The 23,568-nt window shown below is 31.7% G+C and overlaps 2 protein-coding genes across 6 annotated transcripts; both read right to left on the reverse strand.

The window, feature by feature from the left end:
• Positions 1-9,548: 9,548 nt before the first annotated feature.
• LOC149492917 (MATE efflux family protein) lies at positions 9,549-11,597 on the reverse strand. The gene has a single exon (XM_089726569.1). It carries the CDS (start codon positions 11,477-11,479, stop codon positions 9,893-9,895), a length of 1,587 nt encoding a protein of 528 aa, XP_089582695.1. The 5' UTR covers positions 11,480-11,597; the 3' UTR covers positions 9,549-9,892.
• A 6,705-nt stretch (positions 11,598-18,302) lies between these two features.
• Positions 18,303-22,563, reverse strand: RS41 (RNA-binding (RRM/RBD/RNP motifs) family protein). Of its 5 annotated transcripts, XM_089727002.1 has the most exons (6): positions 22,411-22,563; positions 21,606-21,716; positions 19,959-20,071; positions 19,616-19,851; positions 18,800-19,438; positions 18,303-18,718 (listed from the first exon to the last, which is right to left on the reverse strand). In XM_089727002.1, the coding sequence occupies exons 2-6, from the start codon at positions 21,709-21,711 to the stop codon at positions 18,694-18,696; spliced, it is 1,119 nt and encodes a 372-aa protein (XP_089583128.1). In that variant the 5' UTR covers positions 21,712-21,716; positions 22,411-22,563; the 3' UTR covers positions 18,303-18,693. The 5 variants fall into 5 exon arrangements, with proteins under 5 accessions (XP_089583128.1, XP_089583127.1, XP_089583129.1 ...); XM_089727001.1 differs by lacking the exon at positions 22,411-22,563 and having other exon boundaries at positions 21,606-21,741; XM_089727003.1 differs by lacking the exon at positions 22,411-22,563 and having other exon boundaries at positions 19,959-20,625.
• Between the last annotated feature and the right edge of the window lie 1,005 nt (positions 22,564-23,568).

Below are 23,568 nucleotides of genomic sequence, written 5' to 3' on the forward strand. Positions count from 1 at the left end.
TCTTACCAAAAAGAGGGTTTCCACTTTCCACATTCCACTATGATTAGTAATTAATTAATTAATTAATTTAATTAATACGCTTCTTTAACGTAACATCCAACTTGGCCAAAAGGTGTTGCTTTTCGATTTGGATCCAAATCTAGTGAATTAAATTTAAAGTGGAACGTTACGTTTTAAATGTTGGGTGGGTGGGTTTACTCCTTTTTTTAAGACTATTACCTTTTCTTTTTCTCTTCCTTTTACATTGTAAGATTTGCGTATGAATTATGTAATTTAAGCTTAATCATTTCTTATTATAATTTCAATTTATTTATTTATAAAATGAAAAATAAGTTTGTTTATTTGAGTTAAACTAATAGGTTGTTTGCATGAATTTTTTTTTCATCTAAGTTCAATTTTGTGAAAAATTTTAAACTTTGGCCTTGATTGAAGCATATTTCCCCGTTCACATTGAAATGGATGACATTATATATTATATCTATTAATTTAAATACAAATGGCACGATGCATACTGCTATTGCACCTAATAATATATTGTACATAAATCTAAACGTGTATTAGTGGGATCAATTTTTTAAATGAAATTTATCTTTAAAATTTAAAATCACTCTTATTGAGAAAACTTTGGGTGAGATGAATAATTTATAACATAGACTTGAACGGTTATGATCAGTAAAGATGAAAATCAAAAAGTACGCAACTTCGGCGCGTGAATATTTAGAAACAGTCAAAGATGAGTTCACGCTCAGGCCTCAGGGTGATTTGTTAATAACATTTCTGTTTTTCTTTTTTCTACTTTCAACTCCCAAGTATGAAAGGAAAATATGCATAATGCATGCATGCCTTATTTCTTTTATATATATGTATCCATCCAAAAAGAATTTTGAACAAAGAATGATGTGATTGCGTGGAATCACATTCTTTCTTTTTCTTTTAACAGTGCCCTTAATATTCTAATGAAACCTTCCTCCTCGCCGATGCAAAAATAATGAAATATATTTCAATTAATTTTGTTTTTTTTTTAGTATTCTTTCTTCTTTTTTATTAAAATGATGCCAAATCACCCAAATTTGATGATTCCACTTCAAACTTTCCACTTCCCGCATTTCTTATAGAATGTGAAATGCCAATGAGATTATCACACCAACCCTCTATGATCTTTATTTTTCTTATAAGTTATAAACTAAGATTTCTCTTATTTCTTTTGTAAAGTATAAAATTTTTTGGATAGCTATGAAGCTGATTGCGACTGCTAACTTTCCGTCGAATTGTTAAACTTTTGCCAGAGTATCACCAAGGATAAGATAAACACGATTCATGCGTCAAAGTTGGTAAAAAATTTCAGTCAAATCCTTCTTTTTGGCTTTATTTTGTTCAACTCAAGGTTTGGGTTCCAAGTTGCACGGGTGATCGGTTAAAGAAAAACGAACATGCATGTATTGTTCCCCTAAAAAGATCAACATAATATAATATGTTTGAGATTCTGATAACCATCCATACATCCAGAATTATGAGTCATCAAAGAGAAGGAATTGGCTTTTCGCGGTCACCAAGAGGCGCAAAGTTGACACGGAATTGCTAAAAAACAAAAGAAAATAGGAAAACAAGGTCGTCATAGTTATGCTGTGTAGGGTGTAGAGAGGTAAAGGTGTTTGCAAGCAGTAATATTATTCTAAAAACAAGGGATCGGATTGGGTTGGGTGTATACCGACCCTGGAGTCTGGAGGCTTTGGCTTGTTAGTTACGTGCGCCGTCTTGTCTCCTTGAAAGGGTGCTACTTGCCTTTCGCTCTCTGCCTCTGCTTTTTTCTACTGCTCATTGCCCCAACTCTTTGACATTTGACATCCACTTTTCCTTCTTTAATGTCAGCTTACCTGTCTAAGTTTCTTTCTGTTGCTTCCCAGGCACCAACATTTTTGTTCGGTCAAATTTTATCAACTTCCGCCAACTGATTTCGGGACTATAATTCTTGCCCGCAATTTTGATTCTTATTACATTTCAATTCAACTTTCAAATTTACCGGGAGATATAAATCATGAATCTCAAAATAAAACTAGTCTCATATTAAAAGTGTGCTAGAATACTAGATATATAAAAAAGATCTGTTAACAAAAGTTTTAACTTTAAAATTACAATATTAATTGTAGTTATGACTAATCTTTTCTTTTCTTTTAATTTCTGTATTTAATTCAAAGTATCACTCTGCAAAGTAGAAAATAAAATTTTAATTCTTAGAGAACTCTCTTTGTAAAACCTGGTAGTAGAAATTAATAATTGCGTAGAGATAACTTTGCGTCAGTATGTCGCATTTCGTGTTTATCAATGACAATAATACATATAGAAAACTTGCGACGGGCAGACCAAAAACAAGAAAGAATAAAAGAAAACTTACCTACGCCAGCCTCGCTCCAAACATGCATCAATTAACGATAACAGATTTGCATGTCTACAAAACTATTTTATAGTAAAATAATAATTATATTTCTAAAAAATATATAAATAATAAATTAATTCTAGGAAAAGGATATTATTATTTAATATCAGTACATATAAAATAAAAATATGCCACGTTCTCCCTCACAATTATATAATACAAATCCCTTCCCTTTATCAATTCATTTCTTCGTGTCATATTTATTTATGTAAATGTAAAATGCATCATTTTTAACTTTTAAGAATTAATTAAGTGCCTAGATACATTTCTTATTATGATAAGCGTTTAAATTTTACATATATGTAAAATTTCGTAAGAATTAATAAGTTTTTTATTTAGTAGCACTGTAAATTATTTATCAATTTTTAAATTTACATGGTTTGAATCCAATAAGAATTAAATTTACTGGAATTATTCATAAGAATTAAATTATTATATGAAACCCAATTGATATAATAACATCAACACGTTCAAAAGAAAAAAAAAGAAAAAGAAAAACGACAATTTCTTAACAAAGCGAGTGAGGAAATGACACAGATAGGCCTCGTTGCGTGGGACCACAATATAGTACATCATATGAAGGTTTGAATTGGGCCCATTATAGGTGGGCCGACCAAACCTCCATCAGATAATGATCATAAACACTAATAAACCAAAAATCAAGCATTTTTTTAATTCAAAATAAATTGAAGCTTTTGCTTAATTTGTTTTTGTTATGAAAAACATATCTCAATATTCACTGTCGAAGCCAAAATTATAATAATTAAATTGAGGGTAACAGTTATATTAGATGATAAAATATATATGTCATTATTGTAATCAATTTACTTCCTATGTCACCGTTGGTATACGGTAGATATGCTAATTACAAAATATTAAATTTTCAATCCATTCAAGGATAATTGTCACTTTTGCGAAACTATAATGTTAAAAAATAAATATTATATTTATAGATTTTAAGAATAATGATTTTTATTTTTCATTTTTACTATTTGCAAATCACGAATATTAATTACTGTAATTTTTTTAAAAAAATTCTTTTTATTGTAAATAAGGATAATATAATCAATTTACTCAATAATTTATTACAAGTTAAATAAATTTTATTAGGGGAGGAGAAAAATGCAAATGCAGTATTTATTTATACACGTAAAGAGGACAGCCTAAAATACATGTGTTGAGAATGCACTTTCCAACACATGTCCAATTTGAATTAATGTAAATGAATTGGATAATTATTTATTTATTTGTACTCTACATTACATTTATACATCTCTGACCAAGTAAAAAAAAACAATTACAATAAAACCACATATTATATTTCGTGTGATTTGATTATACATTAAAAAATTTAAATTATATTAATAAATAAGATTGATTTTAATTACTGTATAAGTTAAGGTATACGTACGATACCCAAAATGTACTATTTCCTACCTATCAATTAATACGGAGAAGCTAATCTATCTTGAGATTGGGTTGGATATTATAAAATAAACACAAATTTTTCTTCCAAAAAATTATTGTAATATAAATTAATCGATACTTATTTCTTTTTACCAACTTGTATGTGTTAGCTGTTGGAAATTTATTTCTTTTGAACAACTTGGATTTTACAAATAACTTCATTATTCTCATCCTTAATTACAAATTAATGGTTCCTACATGGATGCAGTGGTAGCCTAAATTCAAATTGCCCTTTCACTTCAATTAAAAGACTGCTCTAATTATGTCCTTTGCCTGTAAGGTGACCTCGCAAACCTAAGCTCATGCTTTTATATATATATACATATATATATAGTGTACAGTTTCTCCCATCAGCTTCCTCATGCTAATTTCTACAAGCAAATTTTATTATCTAAAATTTTCAAATTATCGGTGACATGTTTTAGTCGAAGCAGACGGCTTTTGGATCATCGCGCCGACTCTATCTAGATAAGTTTTCGATCTTGTTATTAATATATTATTGATGTCGTCGTTATTATAATAATTATTATTGTTTTGTTGAATAAAATAATCTAGGGCCACCTATGAAGATGCTAATTTAATTATGCATTGACAACATATGCTAATTAAGATGTTTCGAATCTAATCAAGATTATTAAATAAAAGTACCAAGTATGTGTTGATAATGTATGTACAAAATTAGTGATGAACAGCACACAAAATATGTTATTGAGCTGGAGCGACATGTCAGCTTAATTAAGCATGTTAAATCTTATTAGTATATTATTATTAGCACATGCTTTCTACTATATATGTCGGTATTAATTTTATGTTAGGCTTATTAAGAAATTGCTTAAGTATTAGGCCTGCAATTAATTAATCCTTTGTCAATTTTCATCCTAGGTAATGTGTATTTTTATTACCGACCAATTGAAATATATTTTTTTTTCAAATAATGCTCGCTCATCACCGCAATCAAAGAGTGTTTGAGTGAGTGATTTTATATTTTTCTCTTTTAAGTTATAAATTAGGTCGAAAGTATCATCTTTATAGATTTTATGAATAAAGCAAATATTTACTAAAAGTATATTTTTCCTGAATGGACTGACCTGGTATAAACAACATCTAGTTCTAAAGATGAGATATCTTTGATTAAAAAACAAAAACATTATAAAAGTAAATATTAATCAGAGCACTGGCTGGCTAATAAAAAATGCGAGGAACTGCAAAAAGTCCACGCTTAAGCGTTCTCTCTCTCTTGACTTTGATTTATATAAATTATAAAGAGTTGGTCGAATGAAAATGGTTTTTGGCTCGACGGCTTCAAAAGGCCGCATTTGTTTATCTTTTTCCACTTAACACTTAATTAAGCAGTTTAATGAGTTGTTTATATTTTCAAATTGTCTTATTTAGAATTAATAACATAATTTAAAACGTTTCACTGAAACTTAATAGTAACAATTAAGGTCTCATAATCATGCTGAAGATTCTATTAGAGTAGCAAATTTGTAGAGTATCCCATATTTTAAGGAGTATGTTGACACGTAATTGTCATCTAGGTAATTTCTTATTCTCACGCTATGAAGACTTTAGCATATCAACTCTTGGGCTTATATTTTGGTATGCTTACACTTTTTATTTTTTATATTTTTAGGAATTTTATAATTCTTAATTATCGTCATGCCTTAAGTAATCAAGTCTGTGGATATGATTATTTAATGTGAATTTTATTAAAGAAAATGTAAATAGACCTTCAGGATAGCTCTTTGCTTAGTAGCATATTTAGTATCTCTCCATAGTCCAACACTATAGGATATTTAATATTATTACTAATACAACCACGGTTTTTATAAATTTATTTCATTTGATAAGAAAATAAAAAATTAAGAACATCCCTTGTGATATAATACGATAGAGATAGTCAATTCTTTCACTTATCGAATTGATAAGAACTCTTATAAATTAAAAGTCTCAAACTTATTTGCAATATAAGTGGTATGCTATGCATATGAGGATATGAAAATTAAGTTGAAAATGTTAGACATTATTTAAAAATAAAAAATAAAAAATACACGTATATAAAAAGAAGTTTCATAAAGAAAAAAGAAAAAAAGAAAAAGAAAAAGGTGAAGGAGTAGAGTATACTCTTGTTCTGAAAAGATACGACTACAACCCACGTTCCATGGTGCATTCTGGCACCAAAATCTCTCCAAAAATATTTCCGCACGTGAGCTTAACTATTTCCCATGCTCATTCGTGTATATATTTTATTTTTTATTTATTGGCCCAGTAGTATCGTAAATTAAAATTTGCACAATACATTAAATTTTTTTTTTAAATTAAAAAAAATCAGTTATATTTTGATATTGAAAATCAAACTCCAATGAAGAAATACATGTTATAATTAGTAATTAATTCAAAAAGTCTTAATTTTTAGAAAATTTAGTCATAATTACTAATTAATTCAAAAAGTCTTAATTTCTAGAAAATTTAGTTCACTTTTCAGGTCATTGTAGGACCATTAGTTTTCCTTTCTCCATATGTATATATAAAAGATTTTGAGATGTAATTATTTTTATTGTAAAAATTATCACCAATTTGATAAATATTAGAATTTAAAGAGTAGGTCTATTCATATCGTGTAGTACACATTATTCCCGTCCTTTTAGCCATTCCACACCACATGTATTTTTGCTGTATACCGCCTCTTTCTTAATCTAAAGGGATGCCCAATTCCCTTATTAAACGATATATATATATATATATATATATAATTGCTAAAAGCTTGGATTAATCCTCGTTTGGAGGTATTGAATGATTAGGTATACTTACATTTAATAATTAGATTAGTCTCAATCTGAATCTGGGCATCTTTTGATGCTGAATCAGAAGTGAATCTTCTAATGAATAATGTTAGAAGAAGGAAATCAGAAAAAGAATATACACATAGAGGCATGAGCTAGCCTTTGGGATATCCGATGATGTTCATTGTTGAATAACCCTTCTGTATTCCGAGAGATTAATTATTGGGATTGTGTCATTTTCAGTCTCTCTGTTTTTTCCTGACATTTTGTCTCAAACTTTGATGCTTGGCTACACTTAAGAGGTGCATGGGTTGAGACCCCAAAGGGTTATTTTACCAAGATCAATTAATTGCTTTCTTCATTTTCCAAAGGCTACAATTATTTCTTTATTCATTTCCAAACTAATATATATTTTCCTTAATGCTAACCTATTCAGTCTGCTTAATTTGCATTTCAAAAAAAATAAATGGATGAATGTGTTTTTTTTTTTTTTTTTTTTAACTTGTTTCAAATAGGTCAAAGCAGCTAATATAGACTAATGAAATTCTACAAATGTTTTTCTCTTTTAGTACTATACATTAATTTGAAAAAACATGCTTACAACTTTCTTTATACAGTTGTCAATTCTTCAACTATAAAAAATCAATTTTATAATTTAAACTATTATTATTGTTCTAGCAAAGTTCGATTATTAAAAATTTAAAATATATTTAATAATACTGTTTTATTATTCCAATGGAGTGTAATTTCTTTTGGCTCCGTTTGACAAAATTAGTAAACGTAGGTGATCAGACATTATTAGTAATAATAATAATAATAATTGCATTTTGATTGCTTTGCTGTAGTTAAAATAATAAAAAAATGAATCTCCAAGCTTGGAGGTTCTTGGAGTTGGGGTTGAAGTTTGAAACAAAATCCCTTAGCCTTAAAGTCAGTTGGGTGGGTCCTAGATTTAAAATTTTCTTACATACTTAGAAGTAAAAGGTTTCATATTTATGTTTAATTATGAGGTACTACTACTTCTAGAAATGTAAAATACGGGCAGTCTTCCTATCTATTTGACCTTACTTAAAAAAAAAAAAAATTAAGTAAATATATTTTTAAAACGTTTGCGCCTATTTGACTTTCTTATACTATTCCAAAGAAAGAATTTAGTTATAATATTCTCCGCACGCCTCCCCAAATTGGTCATCCAGAGAATTCGGTCCATTCATATGGTGAAAATAACAATTTTTTTAATTTTAATATTCTTAATATATATATATATATATATATATATATATATATATATATATATATATATATATATAATGTGGTGGTCAACGTAAATCAAAAGCCTAATGTGGTTGTCGTTATTATACCTCAACTATGTCTCTAGCTAATACTAATTGGAACAGAGAGTTGAAACCATAATGTAAAATATTAATTTAAACTAAAGCTGGTGATGATGATAATAAGAATAAGAATAATAATAATAATCCAGAGTCCAGAGTGATTCTTATTCTTGATTTAAGGTTACAGAAAGAGTATTAAGATTATTAAGGTATAATTAATGGCATAAACCTCGTAGAAAATTCCAATCAAGATTGTAGATTTTATGCATAAAAAGCAACAGAGGTTTTTTTTGAAACAAAGTGGAGTTGAGTATCGTTTTTTAAGAGTCTTGAGTGTGACTCTTGAATCTCTCATTGACTTGTTGCAACTTGCAAATTTTAATTCTTTTGGCTTACCTTAAAGCATCTGCACATGTTCTTTTCCCCCCACCCTGCTAATTAATGATTCTCATTCCAGGTTTCCCTGGTTGGCTCTTTAATTACTTTTTAATACCCAAATTAACAGAATCTAATAAATCTACCAATCAATCAAAATTGAAACAGAGAGACGAGGTCGTCTCGTGATTAGGCAGGCAGCCGGCCGCCCCCAACGGCGAGTCGTCCTGTATGTAAGAGCTCAACCAACCGACAGACTGCCTCTTTTTAATATCCTTACATTGCAACAAATCTCTCCATTGTTTTTAGTTTTTATTTTTATTCTAACTTTTACTTGGCTTAGCTTCTAGCTTCTGGACAAATTTCATCTTTCTAACATTAAAATAAGCGATCCATATATATTATATATTGAATCCATCATTTGTCTGTATGTTTAGCATTTCACAGTTGTATTTAATTTTTCTCAATAAAAAATAAAATTGCATGTTTATCGGTATGGTGTGGCTCCGTTGGTAGACGCATTTGAATTCAACAATCCATTATTTTTATAAAGTTAAAGGTGAAAAAGCACTTATAAAGAGACCAATTATAAATCCTGAAATAAGATTAGCTCGATATTCAAAATGGTAGAAAAATATAAAAAAAATTGCACTCACATATTTATATTTGATGAAATATGCAGCTTCCTTTTCTAATGCTCTGCCTGCCACTCTGAAGTGTTCTTTTGTAAACTATTTAATATAGCTCATTCTAATTAATAACTATATATTATAATAAGGATCCATTAATTAAACTGTTGACTTCCTAATAATATGTTTTAAGTATGTACGGGCGAAAAAACAATGAAATAAAATTGAACTGCAATATATATAAGTGAAAAAAGAAAAGAAAAGAAAAGAGTGCAGAAATATTCATAATCTACATTGTACAAGAAGCATTAGTACTTTTAAAAAGCTTTTATGTGCATGCATGCAGAAGCATTGTGCAGCTCGATTTAGTAAGTGACTGAAAAAGCTCAATTAGTGGATTCTGAACGGACGTTGTTTAAATTTTTTGGTTGAATATTTTAATTTTAAACAGTACAGAATTTATTTAACATCTGCTTTTCCTTAATTGACTTTGAAGCATAAGATAGAATATATAAACTTTGAAATATTGAGTGGCAATGCACATGAAATCGGATCTTCATTGTAATAAACAGGGTACAATGCATAAAACAGTGGGTTTTTGTTTTTGTTGCTTCCCATGATATTCAACTGTACTTGCAAACATTTAAATGAGTCTGCCCCTCCCTTCTGTTTCTTTTTTTTTTTTTTTTTGAAATTTTTAATGGCAATTTTTAATTTCATTGGAAGCAGCAGTAAATACCCCCTTAGCTAAAACAGACGAAGTACAAAATTAAGTATCCTCTTCTCTCTCTCTCTCTCTCTCTCTCTCTCTCCCCCCTGTACAGCTTGGAACAAAAAATTAAGAGCCTAGAATTAAAAAAGAAAAAATAATTAAACTGGTGAGTTATTATTATTGGGATCATTGAAATGATCCTTAATCTCAGTTTTAGGTTGCTTATTGTCTTCAGTTTCATGGTTGTCATCAACAGCTAGAGTTCCAGTCAGCTCTTTAGCTCTCCGGGCTTGAAAATCCCAATCTGTGCAAGCCAAAACTAGCAACATGGTCACCATACAAGACCCTTGTGCAGCCAAAAGGCCTATCCATAGCCCTTCAAAATCAAATCCTGCGAAAAATGCTAACCATACAGCCACTGGCATACCAACAAGGTAAAAACAACCTAAGTTAATATTTGCGCCTACTTTTGGCCTAGCTGTCCCTCTCAATACTCCACAACCAGTTGTTTGTGGGCAATTTCCAAGCTCACATAAGCCTATTATTGGTAGAACAAGTGATGTTAAGCCGATAATCTCTTCGTCTTGTGTAAACATGGTGGCCCATACTTTTCTTACCATAACTGTAAAACTTAAAGCTGAAAAGCCCAGTAAGAAACTGCAACAGAGGCCTGTAATGGCTGCAACTTTTGCTTTCTTGGGCTGGTTAGCACCCAATTCATTGCCTACCCTTGTTGATACACTAAAGCTTAAAGAAGAAGGGAATATGTAAATTAATGATGTCGTTTGAATCAAAATGCCCATAGAAGCAACTGTTGCTCTTGGATTCAATAATAATCCGCAGAGCAAAATCATTATCTCATACCACCACCATTCAAGACAAACTGAAATACAACTTGGAATCGCTAAGTTCAAGAGTTTTTTCCATTCTTTGAAGCACTCCGTCGAGAACCCACCCCATGTTTCTTTATGGACACCAGAAACAAGGATGTAAATGATTAAAGAACCTACAAGATTGAAGTTAGTCCATACCCCACTAAGAGCAACACCTTTAATTCCTAAATTAAGGTATGTTACAAGAAAGTAATTTATGGGTATGTGTAGAAGAATTGAAAGAGCAGCACAAAATGTTAAAGGTAAGGTTATAGATTGAGTTCTAAGATAAATTCGTATTGGGTGCAAAAAAGATTGAGCGAGTAAGTCAGGAAGAGAGAAAAGAAGAAAAGACTGCGCTTGTGTCGCTATGGCCAAATCTTGGCCGCAAAAAAGGAGAATTGTCTTCATATTTAGCCACAGAAAAGTAATGGGTATACAAGTGAATAAAAGCAAAAGTATAGTTCTTTGCAAGGTAAGACCAAGAAGAGTATGTTTTTGGGCTCCAAAAGCTTGACCACAAATGGGTTCCATTCCCATGGCAAGACCAGAAAGAATAGAATAACCAGTGATATTAGCAAACCCAATAGCAAGAGAGCCACCAGCTAAAGCAAGCTCGCCAAGACGGCCAAGGAAGAGCATAGAAATCATAGAACGAGAGTAAAGCAGAAGACCAGTAAGTACCATAGGAACAGCAATCCTGGCAATGGAAATAGCTTCTCTGATAGCAAGAGAGAGATGGGTTTTGTTTTGTGTTGGGCTTTTAGAGATCAATGGGGTGTAAATGTTGGGCTCTGGGTCCCTGATTGGGAGTAGGCAAGGGAAATCTTGACAACATTTACCGGAAAGAGGAGAGGAGTTTAGCTGGCACATTGTTATTTTTGTGCGTGAAATGTTTGTGTTATAAAAGAAAATTTAGAGAGAGAGAGAGAGAGAGAGAAGGAGGGACTTGAGAATTATGGGTGGGCGGATGGGGCTTTGAAAGGAAGGATGGTAGCGAGGTTTTATAGGGTTTTTGGGGAGACGGCATTCCTCGCTTTGAATTTTACACAGTCACTTAACTTTTTGTATGGACGTTAGTGTTTTGTTGCGACCGGCCAGCATAGTTACCAAACAATATGACGATCAAAATCTCTACAGTTAACTAAGATTTGAGATTACATTTATAATCCAATTTATTTATTCGCAAATTCTTTAGCTTCTACTACTCATTTCGAAGGTCGAAACTCATTTTGCATATAAATAATGAGAGAGAGGTCAAAAATAGTCTTGGAAGTTTTCAGTTAAGTTTTATGGAAAATAGCCATTTAGTTTTGAGCAAAGACAAAATTGGTTCATGGACCCATATTTGCTAAAGCCCACAAGGGGCCCATCAATGCTGGACAAGGGGAACTTTTGCATATAGTTGAGAAAGATTCAGTAATTTATTGCAATTGCCAGTTGCCAATCCTAAATATTTTGTCTTTGTTGTATTGCTGGACGGCTTATTTTTTGATTGTGTGCTGCTAGGTTTTTTTTAACATTAACTGTTTCTTGTTCTTTTCCTTTTCAATTTTCAATGGTCAGTCCAAAAAAGCCGTCGTGTTTTATGCCGAGCCAATTAACCAGAATTAATCCACTAAATAGGTTCATTAAATTAGTGACCGGACGACTTGGTAAAAACAACTAACCTCTGTTTTTATGTTACTAAGCCGACATGTGTGGTTAATTGGGATTTAAACTAGGTTTTCTGAGTACCCAAGTGTAACGGACCAATTAAAGTTTTTGATTATGACTTCATTTCACATTGCCATTTAAATTTTTTTGTGTCCAGACGCTGAGGAGAATTAGAGCGAGTCCATTTTGTAAAATTATGTCAAAAAAGGGACCTGGTTTCCCAATAGACCAATTAGAGGATATGTATAAAGTCCTTAACAAAGAAAGTAAAGTCGGCTTTTCACGATCAAAGTCTTAATTTTACACTGCATTGGACCTACAAGTCCACTTAGCTACAGTAGACAAAGCCAAGTGGATGGCAGTGGTACATGGGTGCCCAAATTTTTGATTGATTTTTTTTTTTTTTTAAGTGGACTTGTCTTTTTTAATTTTTTAGCTATGATGGGTCTTCATCTCCTTGTATTAAGGCATTAGCCCGCTGTTTATGATCTTTTGACTCGAAGTTTATGAACAAACAGACAAATACTTGGTCTTGAAAACGTGTAAGATACTTTCGCAAAAGGAAAGTAAATGCAATTAGTATTCTTCCCATTCATATATTTCATTATAGCAATTTTATTGAATAGTTGAATATAAAAATTAAATTCCAAGTCTTCGGAAAAAAAAAAAATTCAGCATTCTAAATTAATCTATGAATCTTTATTGGAAACTATTTGTCTTGTCTTGTCTTGTCTTGTATTTTCTTTTACCAAGTCATCTTTCGGTGACATGTATGAATCTCTTGGAGGATATTGATTCATGGTGTGGATTTGGAAAATACCCTAATTCACGACCGGCAAAAGAGAGAAAAAAAAAAAAAAAAAGAATTAAAGTGGGTAACTATTATAAAAAAAAATAAAAATATTTTGGCTGACACATTAGTCAGTAGTCACTGCCGAAAGCGTAGTTTATCAGTCCCTATTAATTCCATTCTATGCTTTAGCTTGAAGGAAATAGACCAGTTCTGCTTTAATATTAAAAGATTGCTTTTGATAGAATAGAATGATATATATGTTTTCTGAAATCTATGAGAAAGATTTTTTTCCTTTTTCGAAAACTATATGAGAAAGAATTATTATTATTAAATTATAACAAGTTGAATGTTCATGTATTTGCCATCTCAATCTTTGGATATGATAGCCGATAAGACTGGAAATCAAATGCAATATATATTGCAACAGAAAGCTCGTAACTGCATGCCGAAAGATGGTCCAGATGGCACAAAACTCTTCTTTCCGTCTCTGTTTCGGAAGTTCCTTGCTTATGTGTGCACTTTAAGATAAATGATAGTCCAAATGAGAGTAGTACCCTTTATGGATGTATTGTTTGACCAGTTTTATTTTACATTTTCAAGCGAGCTATGGATGTATTGAGAAAATCTATTGGCCTAAGGAGATTCTTTAACATTTTCCTAGTTCTTTAATTCTAATAAAAAGTTTGTTACTTACAAAAAAAAACTCCCTTTATGAATATATATGAGTTTAAGTATGAGTGAAACCCTAATTACGTTAATAATCTATTTATCAATGAATTTATCTTTTTATGCTTTTTTTTTCTTGGTTAATATATGAAAGAATCTATAAAGAGCGGTTCAAATGGTAGCTAATTATCAGTGCAAAGTTAGAAATTTGATATGAAAAAAAACAATTACACTTATAGGAAAGGTCGATCCGCAAATTCCAGAATACTCGTAGAACATCTAAAATGAATAAACACAAACAATATTGTGGCTTCAGTTTAATCACAATTTACTTAGAACCATTATTCCATAGGTTGCGGAAAGTAAGAGGTGCCAGCAATTAATGTGACTTATCATATTGCACTAAACAGAGCTTAGCTAATTAAAGTTGTCTTTATTAAAACTGAAGCTTTCACAAAGTTTTTTTTTTTTTTTTTTCCTTACAAATTTTGGAGAAACGACAGCTCTAAATAGGGTTTAATTTTTGTTAGCTGTTATGAAGACAAATAGAGCAAGCAAGAAGAGACAAACAGTGACCTTGTTATCCAAAAGATTCTACGAATGTAACAAACGAGGACGTAATTAATTTGTCGTTAGAAATGAATAAAACGTTGATTACTTGTGCCAATGAGGGTTTAACTTTAATGAAGATAAGTGTTTTCCTCTTTGTTTAAACCGCTTTGTTTGTGTGTTAGTTTTGGTTTATTGTCTCCATTCTTATCACTTGTCCGAAATTTGGACAGAGATGTTCAAAAAGACATTCCTAATCAGCGATAAGCTTAATGTTGATACTTTCAGAAGTCAAAAAAGATAAAAAGATTATATTTGCATACGTCAAAGCATATGGATGTTATCTAAAGATTATCTTCTCTAATTCTCAGTTAATTAATATGGTTACAGATGACTCCTAAACATTAAATAGAAAAGAATTTGCTTTTTTAAATTTGTTTTCTACTTTAAAGTTTAAAGCCAGTCTAGACGCAGCTTTGTTCGTGTACTTGTCTTGTTAGCCAAAAGACACATTCCCATTTGGCTCTTACCGGTATGTTAGTTTGCACGTGCAACTAACTTTGAGGTTGTCAAAACTCTCTTCTCAAAAAGCCATTCAACTTCCTTGATCTCTTGTTGGTATATTTTTATAATTTATTAATCCCTCTAATTTTGATATATAAATTTGAGATTACTTTAAATTTTTTTATTCATTAGAAGGCGGAATGAGTCCAAAGTATATTCAAAAGGTCTGTCAATTTTCTATTTTACTCACCAAAATAGTGAAAATTCTTGTGGTGGAAAAATTTCGAATGTAAAAATTCATATTTTTTATAAAATAAGAAGACCAACCAAATCTTAACATCTGATTAAGAGTTGAATTTAAATTTCTCTGCCTAGTAATTTTTTCATAATATTTGCCGCATGGAACAGGTAATTGCTCTTAATGATTTAGACGCATCTCTTTGAAAAATTAGTGCCAGACAATACAAGTCTTTTTACTCTTTCACAAATATCAGTGCTCAAAATAATTTTTTTTTGAAATTCGAATCAATGGATTATCTTCGAAATGAAAGCTAGCTCGAAGCTGGAAGACTAATTTTTTTGTCTCGCACTTCAAATTACCGATTCATTAAAAGAAAGCAGTGGTTGAATATAGACGTACATGAGTTCCATGGTTACCACATGTAGAAACAAAAATAAAGAAGAGAACTAATTAAGATTGTTTAGAAAGTAGAAAGCACAAAAGTGGTTGAATGGCAAATTTAAGCCACTTAATTTTAATATAAAAATCTCCAACAAACTACATATTTCATGTTTGATCTGACTTTTTTTTTTTTTTAATTCATTAAGTGACCCAATAGATCAAAACAACATTATGAGTTACGTAATATAATTTTATGAAACTTTTTGTGATTAAAAGGATTCGAACTATCAATTTAAATGGCAAAAAATACAAATTATATTTAGAATATTAACATATATTTTAAAATAATTTAAAGTTCATCACATCCCAGTTTAAAAACTTGATTATAAATTTGAAATCAAACTAACAAGTATCTTTATTTCCTATATACTTAGTCAATGGTTAATTTTCATTTAATAAAAAATTTAACACATATTATTATTATTTTCATTTTTATAATAAAAAGAGACTCACGTTTTTATTTATACTGCATATTGTTGTTGGATTCATAGGATTTACAGTCAGTATAAGAAACCCTTTTTCACCTCTCAGAACAAGAAGTTGGTAAATTGAATTGATAAGATTTTTTTTATTTTTTATTATGCAGATAAGAAATCTGTTGTAGAAGAACAATATATGGCAATAATGTACGTTTCTAGTTAGAAATCGAAACGTGTCTAAGATGACGTGATCATTAGGAACGAGAACCGAGAAGTTGAGGGTTACTGCTTACTGGGGGATGGGGAACACGGCTATGATTTTTAGATGGTGACAAGTGTCAAAAGTGGACCATCCTACGGTCATTTATGAAAAGGTCTGGGGTATCTATTCTTATCGATGTTTCCTTTTGTGTGACAGTCTTGATTGGTACACCTGGGGTCCAAAGCATATTATCCATATCGTGATTTGCACCTAAAGGATCTCTCTCCATTTCTACGCGTTTATATTCATTCCTACGTGGAAACCGCACCTTCCAACATCTTTCACCAAATTAATTAAGGCAGAGGAAAAGGCCAACTGTCCTCCTACTTTTAACCATCTCGTTTTACTATTTCCTTTCTATAATAATTAAAAAATAATTTATTTTAAAATATTTATTACATTTATAATTTTAAAAAATAATAAATATTTATATTTATATTTATCTTTTATATATAACTAAAAAAGTTAATATTAAACTAAAGGTAATATAGTTAATTTATTTAATAATTTATTATAATTTATATAAATTTAATAATTTTATTAAGAGATGTGAAATTTCAAATGAAATAAATATTATAAAATAGAGATAATATATTTTAATTATAACAAAAACACTATATTTATTATTTATAGAGTTTAATGATATAATATCTATACACTAATATTTAAAAATTGAAAATATTAATTATAAAATATTACTCCTTTACCATTAATTAAAAACAACTCATAAAATAACTAACCGCTGTTAAACATGTAATAATAAAAAAGTAGCTACATCTATCGTGCACGGATTTCATTCGTCTCATCATATAATTTTAATGGATGGCTAGAAAATTATTATTTTGATTTTGTTTATGTTACTGATTTTTATTTTGTATCCATAAATGAAGAATTCAGCCGGCAATAGAACGTTAACATATATTTTTTTTACAATAATTGAATAAAGAATATAATTATCAGAAAAAATTAATATAACTTATCGATGGATAATATTAGAATAATTTAAAATAATTATAAAAATAGTTATAATTCAAGTGTTCTGTTTTTTTTGCCGTTAGATCACCAAGTATGGAAAGAATGATGTAGGCATTCTTCGTTATCTGACTGACTCTTACATTTTTTGAGAAATCGATCCATTAGTGTTTACATCCTCCTTCAATTGAGGATGACGCGCCATATTGAGTGTGGGAATTGAAATTGAAAGGATTATCTTTGGATAGTGTTCGAAAAAGCAAATTGCATGATGTGGGACCCAACCAATGGCGCATGTAGGCTGCTTTTGAACGGTCGGGAGAAATTAGGCAAGAGGCCCATGAAGGGAAAATGAAAGAGGCTATCTGGGTAAGCAACTTGCGAAATGCGTTAGTGAATGGAGACCCATTTTCGTTTGCAAATTGCAATTAATTAATTAATCATTGTCAATAATCGTCATAGCTAATCTAATCGCATTACAGTCATTTGATAAAGATTACCATTGTTTATGTTTCCCTTTACACTTTCAAGTTGTTCAGGTATGCTACTTAGTGACGGTTGCGTATTATGTTTGCTCATGCTCAAAAGGGGTATTGTTTTCTTTAGAAATATCATCTATATTCATTTTTGCGGAGTTGAAGAGTTGGAAAGGAGATAGATATATATGTGATTTTTTTTTTTTTCTTTTCCAAAAGTAGCTCCAAGCTTGAGAAACAGCCTAGTCCAAAAGGGCCCTGATTGCGAGGCCCAATATGTTTTTCTCAACCTATGTTGGATCAGCCTATCTAAAACATTACCTCTGTAGAATAAAGCGATAAACTCTTACAGCGTTCTGTTCCCTTCTAGAAAAGCCAAAATGCCAAAGGCCAGAGCAAGGCAAGAAATAGTTTATATGTAAAATTTCATTTTGCCCTCGAACAACTTGATCCCAGGAAATCCAAATTTTTGTTTGTGTAACATATAGCTGAAGGCACAAAGGCAAGGCATTCTTAAATTGTCCGAAGATTGTTTAACTACGACTACTTTTGGGCAAAGCGTGAAGCTTTGAGGTATATTTGCCGATCTTCATCCATTTGAACTTTGAAACTTCGAATTATGCCATGAAGCAGTCAAATAATGGACCGGCAAAGGGCTGAAAACTGAAACTGCCAGCTCACCACTAACCTTGTCTCGGAATTAAATAATAATCTCCATTTGCAAAAAGTATAACCTCTTTAAAAGGAAAAAAATAATAATAATCCAGCATACATAGAATGCTAAACATCCAAACAGATCAGAAATGTATACTACAATACCAAAAGTATTGACCATGATGAAGCATTATCAACTCCAATGTTTCATACGATGGTTTATGGTCGGAAACCAAATACAGAACACAAGGACGTCTTTTTTTTTTTTTTCACAGCAATAGAAGCATAAACTACATGCTATCACTGGCTAAATCCTACATAGCAAAATGAAGAGCATAAGTTGCGATTAAGCATTTGTCCTGAAAAGAGCAAATAGCAAGACTGCCAGCTTGGTTCTACCAACACGACAATCAATGCAACCAGGCAGGTTCTTTCCAAACGCTCACATTAGCCTTCATTCATCTGCCGGGGGTGATCGACTGCATTGAAAGAGACAATATTTAGCTACTTGGGGAATTTCAACTTCGAATAGAAATCAAAAAATTCAGTATCCTAAAAACCTGTGATATCTCTCATGCATGGGGCTTTCAACTACATCATTTGGGCTGTCCCTCTCTTCAGGAACAGAATTTGGGCTAGTCCGACGACCATTTTCGGGGCTTGCCCCATCCCTTTCATACGGACTGCGACTAGAAGCACGACCATTTTCAGGGTTAGCCCTATCTCTCCCATATGGACTGCGACTACGGTCACGGACATTGTCTGGGCTGCGTCTTTCCCTGTCGTAAGGACTGGCACTGTTGCCACGGCCATTTTCAGGAGTAGCTCTTTCTCCATGGTAAGGACTACGGCTGGAACCACGGCCATGGTCACTGCCAGCCCTATCTCTCCTGTACGGACTTCGGCTTGAGCCCCGGCCATAGTCAGGACTAGCCCTAGCTCCTCTCCTGTAGGGACTTGGACTGCGACGGCGACCATAGTCTGGGCTAGCCCTTTCTTTCCGGTAAGGAACAGGACTAGGGCCACGGCCATAGTCAGGACTTCCTCTTTCTCTTCGGTAGGGACTTGGAGACCTCCTCCTATCATGGCTTCGCCTGTCTGGTGACCTATCACGACCTCTATCAGGGCTGTGACCATTCCTCCTTTCATCATCATCTCGTACTGCATATTCCACTGAAATAACCCGATCCATCAACTTGCTGCACAGACAAAATAAGGGGGTGAACAAGAAAAAATGTTAGGAGCTTATATCAGACCAATCACAACAGTAATATTAAGAGAATAAAACATTATTCACACCTTCCAAAAATGGGGAAGAAAACCATTGTAGGTAAGAAACAGGAAGGAGAGGAATGTTCCAGGATATGAAAATTAACCTCATATTTGTAGCTTCCAATGCCTTGGTGGCATCCTCCTGTGATTCATACTGGACAAAAGCAAAATTTCTTCTAATCCTAACACTCACTATCCTGCCATATGGCTCAAAGTGCCTCTCCAAGTCCTTTGTCCTCGTATGATGTGGATCAAAATTGATAACGAACAAGGTCTTTGATGGTCTAGTATTAGCTGAAGACCTTCTAGAACTACCAGGCCGCCTAATGCCCCGTTCTTGCTGTAAAACAACACCATCAACCATAACAATCTTGCTCAAGTAAGATCATAATTTACAAGAAATAGGTTATTTTCCACACATCATGTATGCTAGAACACATGTATTACCTTTGTCCATTCCACACGAAGCCTGCGGCCTTTGCGACCAAATTCTATTCGATCAAGTCCTCGAATTGCATCCTCAGCATCTCTCTCGTCCTCCATATAGATAAAAGCAAATCCTATATAGAACAGGTGAAGGAAAAGTGTAAAATTATTATTATCATGCATGCTCCAAAAGGGAAAGCAAAGAGAATCTCCCGTGGAAGGATTCTTCAACATGGAACAGCATTTTCTCGCACAGCAGCATACAAACCGCCTAAAATCCAACCCCTGAATAAAATTTTGGCAACCTTCGTGAAATCTATAAACTAACTGACCAGTAAAAGTAGCAACAGACCTTTTGTGATGAACTAAGTGATGTCAAGGAACTAGAATCCATAAGTGGATGTCACATGGTAGGTCAATGAAAATAGAGTGTCCTCTCCATCTATTCTGCTGCCTCTGCTGTGAGGTCGGCAATGTTTCTATCTGGAAACATGTCTGAAATTGAAGGCTGGGATAAATTCATGTGGAATGAAAGGCAATAGTGTCTCAGGAAAATTGGTAAGGTTCTGCCATTGCGGATCAGAGTGACTCTTCTTGAAATCAAGAAGAGGAAGCTCGTCACAGGCAGGAAACAGAATTCTGATGAGCCATCCATTAGCCGGAAGAGTATGGATTTTCCAAGATAATCCTGCGCCAAAGAAAATGTTGAGTATGGGGGTTTATGCTTCAAAAAACACACTTTCTTTTTTCGTTAACAAATCCTTAACCCCCACTATAGCTCAACAATGGAAGATTGCTGCCTCCAGGTCGCACCTTCTGACTACCATCACGTGCAGAAGCTGCCACATCAAGTCAAGGATATCTGATCTCTGTAACTTCTTGGTTGTTGGAGGACTTGCTGGCCCACTCCGAAGTACGTTTATGCAAAATTATTACTATGATATTTTTCATATTCAGCATGCAGCACATATTATTCTCAATTAATTTAGCATGATACTAAGCCAAAACTTTTATTATGATTGTTTATTTTTATTATAAATCTGTGTGGGCTACAAATATGCAATTTGATTAACTTACCATGATAAAAGCAAAAAACCTTCAAAATAAGGAGCCATTAAATGGTCTTACCCTATCATATCAAGCCGAATAATGTAACAATGCTTAGTTCCCATCTAACTACAGAATATGCAATAGAAACTATTTTCCTTTCACAATATCTCATCCCAAATCTATCTCCACAATTTCCAACTTGTAACACAATGCTTCTAACCTTACCAGTGTAGCCAATTCGAATGCCATACCATAGTGTAGATCATATGAATTGAATATTTCAATTCAAACTATAAAATCATATGTTAAAACACACTATGAAAATTGTATTTTTTTTTTTTTCCCAAAAAAACCTCACTGGCATGTATCTCAAACTTTTTTTTTGCATAAAAAAATTATTTCAATGGAATTTGGATAATTTTCACTCAATTTTCATTACAAAGCTTTAAACCAACAATTTTCTGGCATAATGTTTGCAGCTTACCAGTTTCAGTCAATACAAATTCCAATGCAGTAAGATAGTTATCCTTATCCAACGAAGGGAACCATGACAGAGAAAAGCACAAATATCTAGCTAATATTATTAATAATAAGGGAGCTGAACTAATGAAAACTAACCAGACTTCATATCTACTCTTTCAACTCTTCCATATCGCCTGAAGAGCCGTTCAAGCTCAGACTGTCGAGCATCATACTCAAAATTGCCACAGAAGATGGGCCTCATGTTACCTGGGAACATTTCAGGACTATTTAGATAAACAAAATACATACATTTCAAGTTCATATCAAGTTCCATAGTTAGCAGTCAAGGATTCATTCCATAGTTCAATGCACCTATCAGCCTAACAAGCTATAATGAAAGCATATTAGGGATTGTAAATGAGTTAAAGCAATTATTATTACTCACAATAAAGCAATTACTGTAGCTATAAAACACAATATCAGGGAACTATCAGACACATCTATTATTTACCAATAAACCTTATTTATCACCATAGTTCGTGTTATTTGTGTTATTACTACTCACCAGCAATTGCTTCATTACATAGAAAAAACAAATCTTGAATGAGTTCGTGTCATTTCAAAACCATGTCGAGCTTCACAAAGATTTTATATAATAGAAAACCAAAACCAGTAATATGCTGAAAGACCCCATTTTATGAAGAAAATAAACACCAGAAAACAGTATAAAATCAGAAAAAGAAGTAAAACCCTAAGAACAGATCTATAGAAATAAGAACCAGATCTAACACATGCGATTGAAAGAAAGCATGTATCAAAATAAAAAAAAACGGATCAACTTAATTAGCGATAAATACAGGAAAGCTAGATTTTCCCGTGTTTTCTCGGAAATCAAAATGAATTCATTAGACATAAGACGGCTATATGGATAAAAAACTTGTAGATTCATGCGTTTATTTACCTCTTGATGAAACACCGATAGGGAGACTGCGAACCACACACTTCGAAACCCTAACAACAGAGTCAAACTTCTAAAAGCGTTTGAGATATTTTCTGAACAAAGACTGGAAATATCAGCCTCGCGAGTCTAATAAATAGAAGATAATGACATTGCTTTAACGAAGAGTCCCTATATTTTCTTTATTTGAAAAATGACCCACTTGAGCCAAAAAGCTAAATTATATTTTGACCTCTAAAATCTTGATCGTAAGTACAATTGGGACGGGAATTGTAGTCGAAATTGGCCGGACACTCAACCATTTATTTTTTAATAAAAAACTAATTTATTTTACATAAATATTAGTATAATTTTTTATATATTCTTTTGAAAACGATTTTTTTTTGTATATTATTAAAATTATGTTTAAATCTTGTATTTGCAAACTACAATTTATTTTTTAATAAATAAATTTATATCATATAATGATATATTAAAATAAATAAATCCTCGCAAAGAAATTGGGACAATAGACAATCTCCATAATCTCAATCTTCCATTGAGTATAGGTGGATGAGGCAATTCCACTTTAATCCACCTTATAGACATCCCTTACATTTTATTTAGAAAGGAGAGAAAGGAAAATATTTAAATACTGAGAAATTGGCAATTATCTTTTATAATTATTTTTTTATCCTTATATTTGGATATAAAAAAAATTAAATTTATTTTTCTTTATTTGGAAATGACAACATTTTCAAAAGAAGAATTTAATATTTAAAATTGACAACTATGTTTTTACTTAAATAATGAGATGTTTGAAAAATATTTAAAATTTTTAATTAATTTGAAGTATTTAGATAGTTTAATAAAAATAAGTGAAATTCTTATTTTTCTCGATGATTTTCTCTCTAAATTGAAAAGATTCATAATATGTAGGTTCGGAGAAAAAATAAATGAAATATTACTCAATTCAATATTTTCTTTCTCTTTATCAAATAAGAGAAAATATATTTCCCTAAAATATTGCATGAGTACTTTTTATTCCTTCAACAAAATATTCTCATCCAAACAAAGCCTAAAAGTGGAAGACTTATTAGATAAAGGATAAGCTATAAACCAAACTATAAACGTGTTTAGGCATTAGTAGACATACTATTACCAAACAAATGGAGGACTCCA

This window comes from Jatropha curcas, chromosome 10, assembly GCF_041381405.1.
Source record: "Jatropha curcas cultivar XTBG-Jc1 chromosome 10, XTBG_Jcur_1.0, whole genome shotgun sequence".
NCBI lineage: Eukaryota > Viridiplantae > Streptophyta > Magnoliopsida > Malpighiales > Euphorbiaceae > Jatropha > Jatropha curcas.

Coding starts and splice junctions, on each gene's coding strand:
- LOC149492917 (XM_089726569.1), bottom strand. CDS start 11,479: ATGTGCCAGCTAAACTCCTCTCCTCTTTCCGGTAAATGTTGTCAAGAT.
- RS41 (XM_089727001.1), bottom strand. CDS start 21,726: ATGTTCCCAGGTAACATGAGGCCCATCTTCTGTGGCAATTTTGAGTAT. Junction 20,072..21,605: donor AAGAGTAGATATGAAGTCTG/GTTAGTTTTCAT, acceptor TGTTCTATATAG/GATTTGCTTTTATCTATATG. Junction 19,439..19,615: donor TTGGAAGCTACAAATATGAG/GTTAATTTTCAT, acceptor TTGTCTGTGCAG/CAAGTTGATGGATCGGGTTA.